This window comes from Takifugu rubripes, chromosome 13, assembly GCF_901000725.2.
Source record: "Takifugu rubripes chromosome 13, fTakRub1.2, whole genome shotgun sequence".
Classification (NCBI taxonomy): Eukaryota; Metazoa; Chordata; class Actinopteri; order Tetraodontiformes; family Tetraodontidae; genus Takifugu; species Takifugu rubripes.
In genome coordinates this window covers 4,146,661-4,161,557 of record NC_042297.1, presented here as the reverse complement: position 1 = coordinate 4,161,557, position 14,897 = coordinate 4,146,661, and the positions used below count along the sequence as shown (strand labels likewise).

Below are 14,897 nucleotides of genomic sequence, written 5' to 3'. Positions count from 1 at the left end.
TTGTTTAGTTAGAAATCCTTTAATTTTTGAAATATTTTTCAGATGGTAGTAAGCTGGTGGTACAGCCAGATACGGAGATGGTACAGCCTGTTATTATTCCCTTCTCAAGCCAGTCTAACGTTGTTGACCCGGAAGTGACTCTGGGCCTGAAATGACAGTATCACAATAATCCAGGATCTTTTTGGGAAAATTGTGGAAGTGTAGAGCGAGCTCAACAAGTCTGTGTGGGATGGACACCTAGGCATTCGAAATGTCCAAACACAACACTGCTAGTTTTCCACTGTTCCACCTTCCCTTCTACACTTAATAGTGAGATTGTCCAAAACTGGTTGAGGTTTTTTTTTAGGTCTTTCTCCTTCGGGATCCAGACTCCGTCTGCACACCTCCACTGGTTGTCCACTCTCCTCCTTCGTCAGATCACTTTAAGGTCTTCCACAGATGCTTGAGAAGCTGCTTGTACACAAGGTATGGTACCCCACTAGGGCCTGGGGAAGATGATTAGCTGCCTTGACGATCTCTTCAACCTCCTTCAGGCTGGGTTCTCACAACCTGAACTTTTGTTGGTGGGGCAGGGATGGCAAACACTTTGTTGGGACCTAGGTCTTGTTCCCTCAGTGGGTCGCTCATGGTGTTGTGGAGGAAGCGATTCACTTCCTCTCTTGAGCACTCAAACCGGCTTTTCCCTGAGCAACTATTTTGAAAACCGGAAGGGGTTGGCAACGAAGGCTTCATGCTTCCCAGCTCTCTCTCTTCCGTGCCACTCTGCTCTGCAAAGGGTTATCAGCTTCTTCTACAGAAACTAATGGAGCTCTACTAATGGCTGCTTGTTCTCCTCAGTTGCTCTCTTGCCCTGTTTTTTGAGGGGTCCAAGTTCCTGGCATTGCTGATGTATTTTAGTGGCCCTGCAGTTCATGGTATAGGGGTAGACTGGTGACATTCTCCTCAATCCATTTAAACCTTTCAAAGCCATAGCTGACGATCAATGCTTGGAGTCTGCTGTCAGCACCTCCTTTGCCTGTGGCTTGGATGATGTTGGGCACGTCTTCATCAAACTGCAAACACACTGCCTGCTTGCTGGGGGCCACTCAAACTGCTGCAGTGGAACCTTTCTGCTGGGATTGAGAAACTCTGGTACATGGAGGGACTGGACTCTGTGGGTTGGGTCCTGGCCAGGCTCCTCCTGCATCTCATCAGGTCCAGAAGAACCTATGCGTTGCACCTCACTCTCCTGCTCCAAACAATAGTCAGTTTGTTTGGGGGTGTCATTAACCTTAGGTCTTTCCGATTGGAGATTTCATGCTCCCCCCCATCCCATCGCAGGATCTCCTGGGGGTATTTTTCTGTAGGGATTTCCATAGCTTTTCTGGGCTCTTTCTCACAAAAGATGCAGGCCACTTGGTGCTAGCCCATTGCTGTACTGGTTGCCGTCTTTCCGATCTGTCAGCTGTCACTCCAGTAGTCAGTCAAACTCTCCTTGGTTGCCACCTAGCCTTTCCTAGGAGTCACTGGCTTAGTCAGACTATGATTTAAAAGAAACATCTCATGGATGTACTGGGACGCATCATTAGTGATGTTTCGCAATATCAGATACGCTTGCCCAGACAACCCAGCTGGGGATCACTTTAGCTGAAGGATCAGCTTGCGTCCCAGTAGCAACCCACAGATCTTTTCAGCATAGCCACCTTGTGGCTTTCTCTGCAGCTTCGCTCATGGACTTAACGGCCCTCTTCTCGGCTGCCCGGCCGAGAACTTTACACAGAGAGAACCCTGCAAAGCCTCAACAGCCAACTTCTATTGGCTCATAGGATGTCTTCCAGCTCCTGCTTCTAAACTCCTCCACCCGTTCCTAATACTGAGCATATAGTTCCAGCATGATCAGATGTTTTAAAGACTCAGAGATGATAATCATGTCTTGCTGGAGAGATGTTGTTGCAACATGCTGGGCTACCTCAGTTCTTTCCCTAGGTCAATGTACAGATGCCAAAGAGGAGCTTTGTAGAGGAGGCCAATGCTTTCTGAGAACCTCCCCAAGGTCTTTCTGAAGGAGGGGATTTCTTTCTTTGGAGTGCAATGCTATTTAATGGTGCTGGTGGCTGTGGCTATACTCACAGCAATGGCATAATTATGATAGGAGACATTATACTATCCCATAATCTGACCCAGTGGGTGCATGTACATGCTAAATCAAAGACGCCATCCAAAGAATGGACCCTTGGGGAACTCCAGTGATTTTCATACTCGCAGATTCAGAATTACTAATTGACATAGAATAGTCCCTATCATAAAAGTAAGGTTTAAACCAACTTAATGCATTGAATCTGTTTTGTAGACTAAACAGATGTCGTTTAGATTCCCCATTTTAAAAAATAGGCCAATAGTCATTGCAATAATATTTACCCCAATTACTTATGTGGGTGACTATTGTAAAAGTCTTTAATGTCAGTTCAACGAACTAAATACTTCTCATCTGGTAATGGTATTGCCTATTCAATTATTTGTCACATGTGGTGCTTCCTTAGTGGGCGTTCTGCTATAAAAACATTTGTAATGTCTCAAATCAAAGGAACAGCCTGAGCATCTCCTTAAAAGTCTTCATACAGGGGGAGAGAGTCAGACTTCCAACTTATTGATGGTCCAGGCCCTGATTCAGCTAAAGTGATCCAATACAGATAATTTTGCTGAGTCTGACGCAGAAGGAGGCAGCGAGAAGGTCAAATGCTGCTCACATTATATGGGCGACAGCTGCCAGATTTACCTGATAACCAGAGGAAGCTGAAAGAGAGGGGACAAGAGAAGATGGAGGAATGTCTGTGAAGCACATAAAGCAAAGACATCTTTGATGTATAATAGTCATCTACACAACTACCATACATACTGTAACTACAACAGAGGTTGTCTACTGAACATGTTGATTTTTTTTTCAAGTCTAAAGATGTAACAGTGGTCTTGTGGTCAAAACATAATGGATATCACATATTTACTGTAGAGGTGGCACCATTCTCGAGACGTGCACTAACCTTCAGACTGGTATTTGTGCAGACATCCGGCAAAACCTGCCACTGTGGGACCATGATAGCATCAGCAGTTCGCTCAGCAGCTGTCAGAAGCTTTTAGGCTGATAAATGTCATTTGACCCATATGTGAGCCACTATAGGTTCCTGTTAATTTCCATTGATTTTAAATGATGTCTCAGGATTTTGTTACATGGAGGATCATTACAATCAGTCACATCCTATTCAAAATGTGGTAAAGGCAGAGCGGGAAATGGGTTTTTATGTCACGCTTTAAACCTACAGCAACAATGTGAGTGTTGGATATTGAAGTTGGGTGTTTTTATATATAATAAGGCGATTAATGACGATAAAGCTTAACCTCACTACACGCAGCATAATTACTATTGATTAAGGTGAACTGAGTCTAATGCGCTTGGTGCCTGGAAGGTCACTGCTTGTTTGGACAGTAGCCCAGAGTCATAAACCAACAAGCAGCAGTGATGAGCTGCTGCTAGTAATCCACCACTGGAAATGGAGGAAAATGAGGTGTGTTGTCTGGGACCCAAAGCAACAGGGCATCTCATAAACAGTTCTGAAGATCACCAAACTTTGTCCACAGCTCACTATGTTCCAAGACTTGCCTTTATTCCTAGCACAAAACCAAGTAGTGCTCAAATGCAAAATAAATTGCACCATAAATCCAACTAGGAATATATCTTAACACTAAAATTAGTATTAATGCACAAGACCCAGATATGAGATTAAAAGTACCCAAGAGCCACTTCCATGTCGATGGACAACAGCAGCAGAGTGTTTTTCTTAAAATACCATTGACAACAAGAGCAAATTCAATTGTATTACAATAGGTTTATTAACTGGCTTCATCCTGCTTCTGTCCCATAAACCGCAATCTAATGCTATAAACCTGTACAAATGTTAGCATTTGCTTTCTTGGTATAGCTGCCAAGAGTGGTGCAAGTCCCAGTGTAATTAATGGTCAAGTGATGGAGATGATGATAATAAGCCCATATAATGCAATAGTTGAAGATGACTCCACAAATTAGCCATGTCAGACATAGAGAGCTGATCAAATGTGCAGTGAGAAAAAAGTTCAGCTCCGGGATACAATTTATTTCCCTTTTTACAAAACAAAAAATCAGAGTGCACATTTCCAGGCTCATAACTAAAATATGCTCATGAGTTTTGACAACAGGCTAACTCTCCTCCAAGTAAATAATGGATGATGAAGGTTTGAAGACCAGGAAAATAACCCGCTAAGTGATGTGATGGGTTTAAAAATAGGATTATCCTGCAGCCTACCTGAAACAGCACAACCTGTCTATCATTTTATGGATCTGCATATTCAGATATCTTGTTTTATTAATAAAAAAAAAAAAAAACAGCCATAAGTAGGATTTGAAAAAGAAACCCCTTTCTACAAATCACAATTTGAAATAAAAGTTATAAATGAATGAAAAAAGTGATCAGGAGGAGGACGATGATCAAAAATGAGCTGCTGGGGCTTAATGTTGGGGTTTTCTCCCACAGGTTAAATGTGTAGGGTTAAATTAAACCTCTAGCTGGATCAGGACTATTTCTCTGAAAGATTCCATCTTGCTGGAGCAGTGATGTTCATGGAATAGAGATGTACCTGCATTAACAGGAAAAACAAGCTAAAGGAGAGGAGAAATGGCTCCTGCTGATGCTATTCCTTATTAAATAATACAGAGGCAAACAAAATTAGAAAGTAGAACATATCTCTTGGAGATGTCAACAGAAACTAAAGCCTGCACATCTGAGGGCTCAGTAAAGCAACGCTGAATGCAGAGAAGCTCCTCCCCCTAGAGGAGCCACAGGAGCGCCACGCTGCAGCTGACAGAGGGAGTCCAGCAGGAGGACGGAGCTGCAGGCGCATCTGTGATCCTCGTCCAGGCTTCACTTCGGCTACATGGAGGCAGATGTGAGTTCCTTTAGTTCCTACAGCTGCTTTTATACATGCAGGCGTCTTTCATTCCAGAGCAATAGAAGAAAAATGAGAAACAGATCAGATCTAGAATAAGTTTAAAGTGGCTAAATCTTCCAGTGTAATGTACCCACACCTTTACACTGTGATACATATCAGCACGTATTCTTAGGCATACAGTCAATTTAAACTTTAGGTTTAAAAGATGTAGCACTGTAAAAGGATTTACAATTTAGTCTAAATCATTTAAAACTCAGACGGGACACTTTTAAAGCATCAAAATACAAACTTTTTTTTTTTTTTACATATTAAATATATATTTTTGTTACAACTTAATGCAAAAATACTTACCTTTACAGACATTGATGTTCTATGCTCTAAATTTTACTATAAAATAAATATTCTGCAAAACCAGTTAAAGATTTTTCGAAGATGAAGATATATTATATTTATGTTTATACAATTATCTTCATTCGTGTCAGGTGCTGCCGTCCTGCAGGGAGCTGGAGGCGACAGGACGCTGTGTTTTACAGCCAATTACTCCTGTCAGTGTGCAGCGATGAGACGAACAAAATGCTGAGGGACACAAAATGAATGCCTCCTCCTGCCGCCATCGCCCGGTCATCATGTATCAGCAGAGCTCAGGGGCTGACCTCAACGGCAGCTGGGACTTCCTGGCTCCTCACGGTAACCTGACGTCAGCAGCCGCGGCGCTGCAGCTCCCCACGTTTACCACAGCCGCCAAAGTTCGAGTCATCGTCACCTTCATCCTGTGTGGGATTTCAACCTTCTGCAACCTGGCGGCGCTGTGGGCAGTCAATGGACAGAAACGTAAATCCCACGTGCGCGTGCTGATAATCAACCTAACTGTAGCCGATCTTCTGGTGACCTTCATCGTGATGCCTGTGGACGCAGTGTGGAACATAACAGTTCAGTGGGTGGCCAGCGACCTGGCCTGCAGAATCCTGATGTTTCTGAAGCTACAGGCGATGTACTCGTGCGCCTTTGTCACCGTGGTGATCAGCCTGGACAGACAGTTTGCAATCCTCAACCCTCTGGCTATCATCATGGCCCGGAGAAGAAACAAGGTGATGCTGACGGTGGCGTGGACGATGAGCGCCGTGTTGTCAATTCCTCAGGTAAGACACCACTCTAGTTACAGACAATAAAGTGAATTATATTTCATTGAGGATGTATTCAGAGTTGAGAGAGACGAAGGTCTTTGAGGCGGCTGTGAAGATCTCCTGCACACACTTTCTACGTGTTCTGCCTTTAGTTCACAACTAGTTTGGCCCACATGTCCAGGTGACTTGCTTGATATCAGTCACTAACTGTGAGACTGAACTATAGACCTCAAATACCCTGGATTTGAAAATGATTTCCCTTGTTTCATCTATTGATTTGAAGGCGGTCCTCATCCCGCCAGCCCACGGACCTTGGATATTGCTGGTGGCGTTTCGAGAGGATGGTGTGAGCATTAGGAATGAAATAAAATCTCCAAAGAGCAGCCTGGCAAAGGGACTAGGATTATATGGAGGCTGTAGGACAACACGCTGTTGCAATTGGATCAATTCTGCTTTGAGTCTTTTTATATGCAGATTATCTGTGGTGGGGCTTCGCCACCATTTATTTAAAATACCCATGAAAGGTTGGAATACCCTGTCAGGCTTCCCCCTCTTTCCCGAAACTTCTCATAAGTACCTACACAACAGCCATGTAAGCAGGCTATGTGCCTATATAGCTGGCAAAAGATGAATGGATATATTTGCATACATTTGCAAGTCTCTTAAATACATCAAAATAGAGGAAAAACAGCATATCCCAGAGGAAATTCTTTCTGTGAATTTTATCATTTTTCCTGTCACATGGATCTCTGTATTTACAGAAGTGCACGGTTCCAGGCGGCCACATGGTTCCAGGGATTAGTGGCTCTATCATTAACACTCGGATTCCTTAATCCTGGTGGGATAAGGCAGAGGCTTTTCTGAAAATGTCGAGACAGAGCTTGTCTTTTTGTGACTGGATTGCATTCAGCAATTGGATGATCACATTAGGATCATATAGAGTGAAATTCACTTGAACCTAAGGATTGTGTGGGGTTTCACCCAGTCAACACTGAACCTGCAGGTGAAGAAGAAAGAGGCAGAAGATGAAAAGCAACCAGGAGTCCACATAGCAACTTCACCTCTGGTGGCTTTTTAATGCCAGGCAAATGAAATCCTATGAAACTGATACATGTTGAAAAAGGTCACATATATTCTTTTATTGCATATTCTGGGGGGAAAAAAGCTACCACTGTGGCCCAGGACTGATCTTTTAAAATGCCACCTAATAATAATTAATAACTTCAATCATCTTACACTCTACACTAAGTAACAACAATATATATTTTGTGATAGGCTGAAGATCAATGTAGAAATGAAACAAGGAACCACAGGCGTGACAGGTTGTCTCATAGAGAAAAGTCTGTTGCTAAACTACACTAATTCCTTATTATCTCTTTTTGCTTTAATTTAACAGGTATTTATTTTCCACAATGTGACCATCACCTATCCAGCAAACTTTACTCAGTGCACCACCCGAGGAAGCTTCCACAGTCACTGGCAGGAAACAGCCTACAACATGTTCACCTTCTCCTGCCTCTTCCTGTTGCCGCTGGTTATCATGATTATCTGCTACACCCGGATCTTCATCCAGATCTCCAAACGCATGTCGAAAAAGAGCTGTGAGTTCACGCCTGTGCTTGTTTCTGCAGTAATGAGCTCCAACCTCATGGCAGCTATACGCTCTGTTAAAATTACTGACAAATTTCTAAGCCTGGTTGTGGTAGAATAATGGTTGTGAGTGTGCAGGTGTAAATTTAAAGCCAACATCATGTTAGTCCGGAGAGAGGGAGTAGAAACAAACCACTTTGTTGACCATTCTTTATTTTATGCCAAGCCCCAGCTCATCTTGTTGTTTTCTGTCTTCAGTGTCCTCAAATGAGTTCGATCTCCGCTGCTCAAAGAACAACATCCCCAAAGCTCGGATGAGGACTCTGAAAATGAGCATCGTCATAGTGCTCTGCTTCATAATCTGCTGGACTCCGTACTACCTGCTGGGTTTGTGGTACTGGTTCTTCCCAGATGACCTGGAGGGAAAGGTGTCTCACTCCCTCACCCACATCCTGTTCATCTTTGGACTTTTCAACACCTGCCTTGACCCCGTCATTTACGGCCTGTTCACCATACGCTTCCGCAGAGGCCTGCGGGGTTGTTACCGCAAAGCCAACGCGATGTCAGACCGGGGAGCTGGCACCATGCTTCGGGAGTCTCCGAAATGCTCTGCACCCTCTTCACGGTGTCAAACAGCACTGGCCGCAGATGGAAAGAAAAGCAACGCCGGACACGTCGAACAAGATTCCTGTGAAGCAAGTTAGGCCGTCCACCATATTGCTGCTTATGTAACATGTTTGTGGACTCACACGCCTTCATGGCCTTACAATGGTGTGTGCGTGTTGTGTAAGGGGGGCCTTTGTGACACACGTTAAGTAGAGTATGGTGAAAGCTTTAGGACTAAATGAAAAAGGGACTGCCTGCGGGCCTGTTTGCAAAGCTGAAAAGACCGCAGAGCTCATGTCTGTGAAATTGGCTTGCCGCTTCCATAAAACGAGATTTTGCAGGTGTATTATTTAGTTGTTGGAAAACAAATCACTCCATGCTGGTATGTGTGCTGCGATCTATAACATTGGTGTAATGAAGCGATAAAGAGATGTGGAAGATGATGAGGATATAGAGGAGCTTTAATGGAACAGGTAACACCGCAGAGCAAATCTTCACATTATCCCGAATCCTCTTTTAGAGTAGACTTGCTTTAATGAGCTCTGACAGTAGACAGCAGGCTTAGATTCACTTTCCCCCATTAGCAATATTTTAGCAAGAAACATAAGAAACGCCACTGACGTTTAAGTATAGGGATCTCTGCTGTGTTGCGAGACAATGCCGAGCAGCTGCAGGCTGCACTCGTTCTGTCCGACTCTATTTACTTTTAATGCACATTACACAACAGTCAGCGCTGACCATCTCCGGAATTAACTGGGACCAGCGTTTGATATTAGTGATGACATATTAAAGGGGTGTGAGTGGTCCTTCACATGCTGTAGATCCCTCGCCCTGCTTCCCAGATGCTACGGTTAGAACAGTTTTATTCTAACACCTTTATTATGAACTGCCAGCTTAGTCACCAAAAACTGTGAAATGTGGCGCCGAAGAGGCCAGGAATGGAATTCTTCATCTTTCTTTTTTGTGCCGGGGCAGTTGCAGACTAGTTGTGTGATTATTTATCGGTAGAGATGAGTCAACTCTGAAGTACTTTCACTTTCATGTTCAACTCATTCGTGTCATTTGTAGATTTTCTGTATAAAAGTAAAGACGCCCTCATCCCTGTGGTTGTGTAACCGTCTTGCTTGTGTTGGGAACAGCAGCATCCCTTAATCATAAAATGAAAACATTTTTAAAGCAATAGAACATTTTACTTCATATGTTGGATGTCGTTTGCGGTATTATCAACAGTTTGGTGCACGTTGTTAAATGCTTTTCTTTTTGGAGTGTAACTATGTGCTTTCCAAATTGTGTATTAAAATTCAAAGAACAGCATAAAATTGTTGCTCCATGAAGCATCTTTGTCTGATCCAACCCAGTGGTTGATATTATTCTAGTCTGGCTCACAGGGAGCGAGAATTTGAAGCCATCCTTAGCAGATATGTGGACCCCCACTCATAGATATATATAGTAGAGCTGGTCACATGATCCATCTCCAAAATTAAAACCTCTTTAATCCACCGGTTTACCAGCAGAACATCGTTCTCCTCCTCACGCAGTTGTTCCTCTAAGGTGAAAAAACGATCCCAATCCAGTGTTGACATAACAATTACCAGGAACAAATTTGAAATTGACCAAAATATATATGTTTGGCACATTGGTAGGCGGTTGAGCATTTTTATGCTGCTGTGTTGTGTGTAGCTCAGGAATTAGCACACAGCCACGATGTGAGTCTGCTTTAGCAGCAAAATGAGCCTCGAATAGTAAAGACAGCAGAGATAAACAGCTTCATAGCTGCAGGAGATGCAGCCACAAACCAAAACATGCTCCGACAACACTACGTGCATGCATCTTTATTAACAATAGCTGTCTACAATAATCAGGGATTTAATTAAATTTAGGTGATGAATTCAGAACTGTGTGAATAACAAATTCACACTTGTGTTGCCTTTATTCACTTGAACGAATCCGGCATCAGGTCTTAAAGGGCATCAACGTCGTTACCTCTGCCTAGGAGATGATGTGAAAGCTAGCCTTTTTTTTTTTTAGCAAAATAACGCAAAGAATGATGAAAGGGTTTTAATAGAATTTTCAGGGACTGTTGATAAGGTGCTGAGAAAAAGAGGATGACATTTTTGTGACGTTCCAGATTCTGGAGGGACATTTGACTGTCCAAAGTTCAAAGCCTGGGGGCTTTAATCAAAAGCACTTTGTGTCCTCTTTTCCTCCTGACACGTCTGATGACTCCTTTTCCACCTGTGTGTCTTTAAAAGCCACTTTTCTTCTATTTTTAGTCACACCAACCATCCAACGCTTGTGGGCGTTCCAGTGTTCTCAATGTGGTGGTGAACAACGTTCTCTAGGTGCTGGAGAATGACCTTGCCAAGGTCCTGTAGTCTTGGGATGTGGGGTGTGAAGGCATTAGTGATCCCTTTGGTGATCGGAGCATGGGGCTGTCAAAGTGCTCCTCCAGCTGGTCTTGTGTCTCAAGATTTCTCTTTTTGTCCATTTCTGAGTCTGGACCTAAAAGATTCTAAATCATACACAGATGACCTAATGTTCTCTGAAGGTCAGTCAAGACTGGATCCTTAAAGCACTCGCCCTGCAAAATAATCCTGACTGATAATCTGGCCTGATCAGACCTGCAATTGGGCCGATTACCCTGTAGGCAGCTAAACTTTACTAATAAAATAAGGGGAGTTATTTACTTAATTCTGTCATTATATAATAGGATTTTTATCCACACATTTGTCATTGTTTTTATTTGCAATTCTTTTGTTGTCTGTGAACTGGTGAAGCTAAACCCCATTATTTATCATGTTTCTCCCATCTATTGGGCCCATCTGGAGAACTGGCTTCTGTTGCTATGATCCACCATCACGTCTGGCCAAAGGTGAACATTTTCCTGTGTCCTGACAGACTAACCCTTGTTTTCCAGGAAATATTTAAATACTGTGCAGGAATGTCAGTACTTTTCCCACGGCCACTGATCTCTGTCTACCATTATATATAGGTGCTGCATACATTTTGGATTTGGACTGTCCTGTGAGCTCTACTCTGGTGAAAAATACGCCCCCCAGGTCCTTCACCATCATATGTTATTGGCGGTGCCACTTACAAAGCATCTATTCTCAACTGACCTCAAAAAAGCAGCTCTACCCCAGTCCATACATTCAGGCTGCCCCATACCCTTCTGTTGATGAAGGGCTCTGTGGCGGATTGCTGAACCTCTGGTAAACTCACCACTGTTTGCTTTTTTCACATTTCTTTTGTCAGCTCAGTGAGCTCGAATATAGTTCTGTCTCCCGGAGAGAAGCTGCGATTTAATATTTTATCCCTTTTTCACTTGGTCTTGTGCATCCGTCTGCCCGTATTTACCTGACACAAACTGACACCAGTGAGGCAAACACAGTTGACTGTCTCATGTCACTTTATAACCTGTTAAACTGCTGTGGCATCTTTTACATAAAGATGAGGGCATCTTGATCGCCCTCTAGCGGTGCGCTACGGTGTCGCCAAAATATTGTCTGTATATAATAATTAAAAATAAATCCCACATCTCACGCAGCCGATGCGCAAAGGTGCCATCACTGGTGCCACATAACTAATGGCCAGACATCTGAAACATCTATTCAAATTAAATGTCTTGTGTATTTTGCATATTTTGTCTTCTTGTCTTGAATGATTTGTAGCATTGCTTTACATGAAAAACAACTACAAGTAAAGCACCTGTTAATATCAGTATAAACTACCAGTGGGTCTCTGCTTCTGTGACTGCGGCAATCACACATGTAATGTATGTTGTGATGTAAATGTATTCTCTGGAGTTCAGTTAAATCTATACAAAGACAATTATGAGCTCTGATTTATCTTTGTTTGATCATCCTGTCTGTCCTTAAACCGATCTTAAATTACCTCACAGTCTGTGCCTCAGAAAGGACTTTCCATCCTGGAATCACCATTTATTCAAAAACATTCATTTTCAAGCTGAAATCCAAAGAAAGCTGTGGCACACTGGTCAGGCTGCTGACTCTTTTGTTAGCACAGGCTAATGCACTTTTCTGTGGGACACACACAGATAAAGTGCACTGATACAGTAAGTGACAGCCGTTAAAAGGCTCATTATGAGTCCACTGGTGATTTTCAGATGCCCCAAACTTCAATCGCTCTATTCCGATTTTGTCTCCTGAAAGTGGCTTTTTAACAGGTCTCCAGTGACCTTAAAAAACGTCGCCACCCACTGAGCTGTGCTGCAAAGTCAAACCCAGAGACCTTCAAAGTTCTGTTCCTGTTGAGTATTCATGAGTGACTCACGTCCAATAAAGCCATATTTTATTCAGTGGTTGCCATGTCACGAAAATATGAAGGCTTTGTTGAAGAAACGCCTGCCATGGTGCATAATAGACTGAGACAGAATCTTCAACGGAAACAAAGGTCACTTTAATGAAAGCTCTTTAGAGACGCTTCATGGTGACTCGCACCCTTTTTAATGCTAAAAAAGAGGCGACTGCACCATATCTATCCACCATAATTAGTGATGCAGACTAAAAGACAAATTCTGCTGAGTGGAAATTAATACATTTATAGATTCTTGCATGCAAGAACAAAAAGTGGACTGATTTTTTGTCATAGCTGTGGACAAAATGAAAGAGCAACTAAACCTGGTTTGTGCCTACAGCTGACCAAGGATCAGCACAGAGGAGCTGCATGAGGCAGATGACTCGATGCTCTCTGGTGGAGCTCAGGACTCACTGAGGAACACTTGTGACTTGTCCTCACATGATACCAGACGTCCCCTTCCATGTGTGTGTAAGCTGTGCATGCTGTTTTCATGGACAGGCTTGTTACTGCATTCACGTCTATCAATGTAGTTAACCAACCTCAAGATAACCGGTCCTTAATAAGACACACACACACACACACACACACACACACACACACACACTCTTGATTATGAGTTTGGCAGCAGTTCAGCAGTCAGCCAGGGACAGAGGTGGGAGCACTAGAGTCAGCGTGAGAGGCTGCATCTGCCAGCGGGCAGAATCCCACTCAGGATGGAGGCATCATCATCCTCAGACAGGGATATGCCAGGAGCAGTTGAGGGAAGGTGTGTTGATGACTGATGGTGGGTGAGATGGAAGGAACCCCACAGTGACCCCTCGCTGGCACCACCAGCCTCCACTGCCTCTGTCTGGCTCAGCCATCATTCCTGCAGCAGCTCTCCATGCAGATTCCTACTGAGCGCATCGGCTGCCAGGATTAGTCTACCTGGGAAACACACTGCTGCTCACAGACATCAAATCTGGGTTTGGTCATGATATATGTCGGTTTTCAGACCAGCTATCAGCTCTTTCCCAGCAGGTCCCTGAGACAAGCCCGGATCCAGATCATCTAGGGAGGCATTGATGGAGAGGATGAAAGGAAGAAAAACATGCATAAAAAGCATCAGATACTTGTATGTGATCAACATGCTCCGTTCCAGAGGCTCTTTCTTTGAGAAAAGGAAAAAACTATACTATCAATGCAAATTTAAAATGTATAAATGTTACAGTAAAAGATTAAATTAAATTAAATTAGGGGCAAGTATAAGAAATGTACAGTTCCATCATTTCTAGAAGTAAATGAAGATTCCCCACTTACTTAAGCACCAATTTATTTATGTTGTTTTAAAAGGAGTTTAATGATTCTGCTCTTAGTGGTGAAATAAATGATAAAATGATTAATATGTATCTACTGTTTTACCTGTATTTTATGACAGAAAACTTTGTAAACATCTAATGTAGTTTTGTCAAAATTGTGTAATATTGTGCAAAAGGAGAATGCAGCTTAAAATATCAGTGAGAATTTATTTACCAGTCTTTATTTGGAATGATCTGTCCCCTCTGTGATTCTGTAGTTTAAAAAAGTGTCTCCTGGGGAGAAAACATCTAGAAATACTGAGCAGAGCTGAAATACAATTCAGCAAATTGCACAATTCTGAAAATGGGTTGGCTGGTTGTGAAGAACCATTTTGAAGATTTGCAGAAACTCCTGTGCATCAGAGCAGAACGTTCAGGAACAAACACACCGTTTATGCTTAAAAACGGTTAACGCTTATGCTTATCTTAACTGTCAAATGTGGCTTTTTCAGACCATCAGTCATTTACAGGAGGAGCTTGATTGTTCATCTTCATGTTTTGTTTTCTGCTTAATCCAACTGTCAACTCTGAAAAACACATATTGGAGTCACTTCCTGTTAGTCTTCCTTTTCAGATTCCGAAATCATGTTTGTGACATTTCCCTGCGCACATTTTGGAGGATTGAAAATAATAATAAATAAAGGTGAAAATTATTTCTATTTTTTTCCCTGTCATTTTGTGTCCCGAATATGAGAGAGGTGACTTTAAATTAAGTTTATTTTGGCCCAGACTGAGGGGACATGGTTTGCCTTCTACAGACTGCCATGATAAGATGCTCCAAGGAAGCCTCAAAGATAAAGAAATCTTATATATTTAACATTCAAGTCAGTGTTATAGAATAATTATGGCAAACCTATCCAAAGGCTGGCTGTCCAAGCGTAGACGTCATGTAGTGCCATCTAACGGTCAAAACTACGTATTACAAAAAAGACTCGGATATTTGTGCGCTACAATCAATCCAACA

The 14,897-nt window shown here is 42.7% G+C and overlaps 1 protein-coding gene across 1 annotated transcript; it reads left to right on the top strand.

Moving 5' to 3' along the window:
- Window positions 1–4,871: 4,871 nt before the first annotated feature.
- LOC101075605 (putative gonadotropin-releasing hormone II receptor) lies at window positions 4,872–9,576 on the top strand. Its single transcript, XM_003969417.2, has 4 exons — window positions 4,872–4,953; window positions 5,439–6,095; window positions 7,477–7,681; window positions 7,929–9,576. Exons 2-4 carry the CDS (start codon window positions 5,547–5,549, stop codon window positions 8,372–8,374), a joined length of 1,200 nt encoding a protein of 399 aa, XP_003969466.2. The 5' UTR covers window positions 4,872–4,953; window positions 5,439–5,546; the 3' UTR covers window positions 8,375–9,576.
- Window positions 9,577–14,897: the final 5,321 nt, after the last annotated feature.

Bases quoted from the DNA above. Each gene is read 5' to 3' on its own strand.
- LOC101075605 (XM_003969417.2), top strand. From the start codon at position 5,547: ATGAATGCCTCCTCCTGCCGCCATCGCCCGGTCATCATGTATCAGCAG. The intron at 6,096-7,476 runs GTAAGACACCAC...TTAATTTAACAG, and splicing joins CCGTGTTGTCAATTCCTCAG to GTATTTATTTTCCACAATGT. The intron at 7,682-7,928 runs GTGAGTTCACGC...TTCTGTCTTCAG, and splicing joins ACGCATGTCGAAAAAGAGCT to TGTCCTCAAATGAGTTCGAT.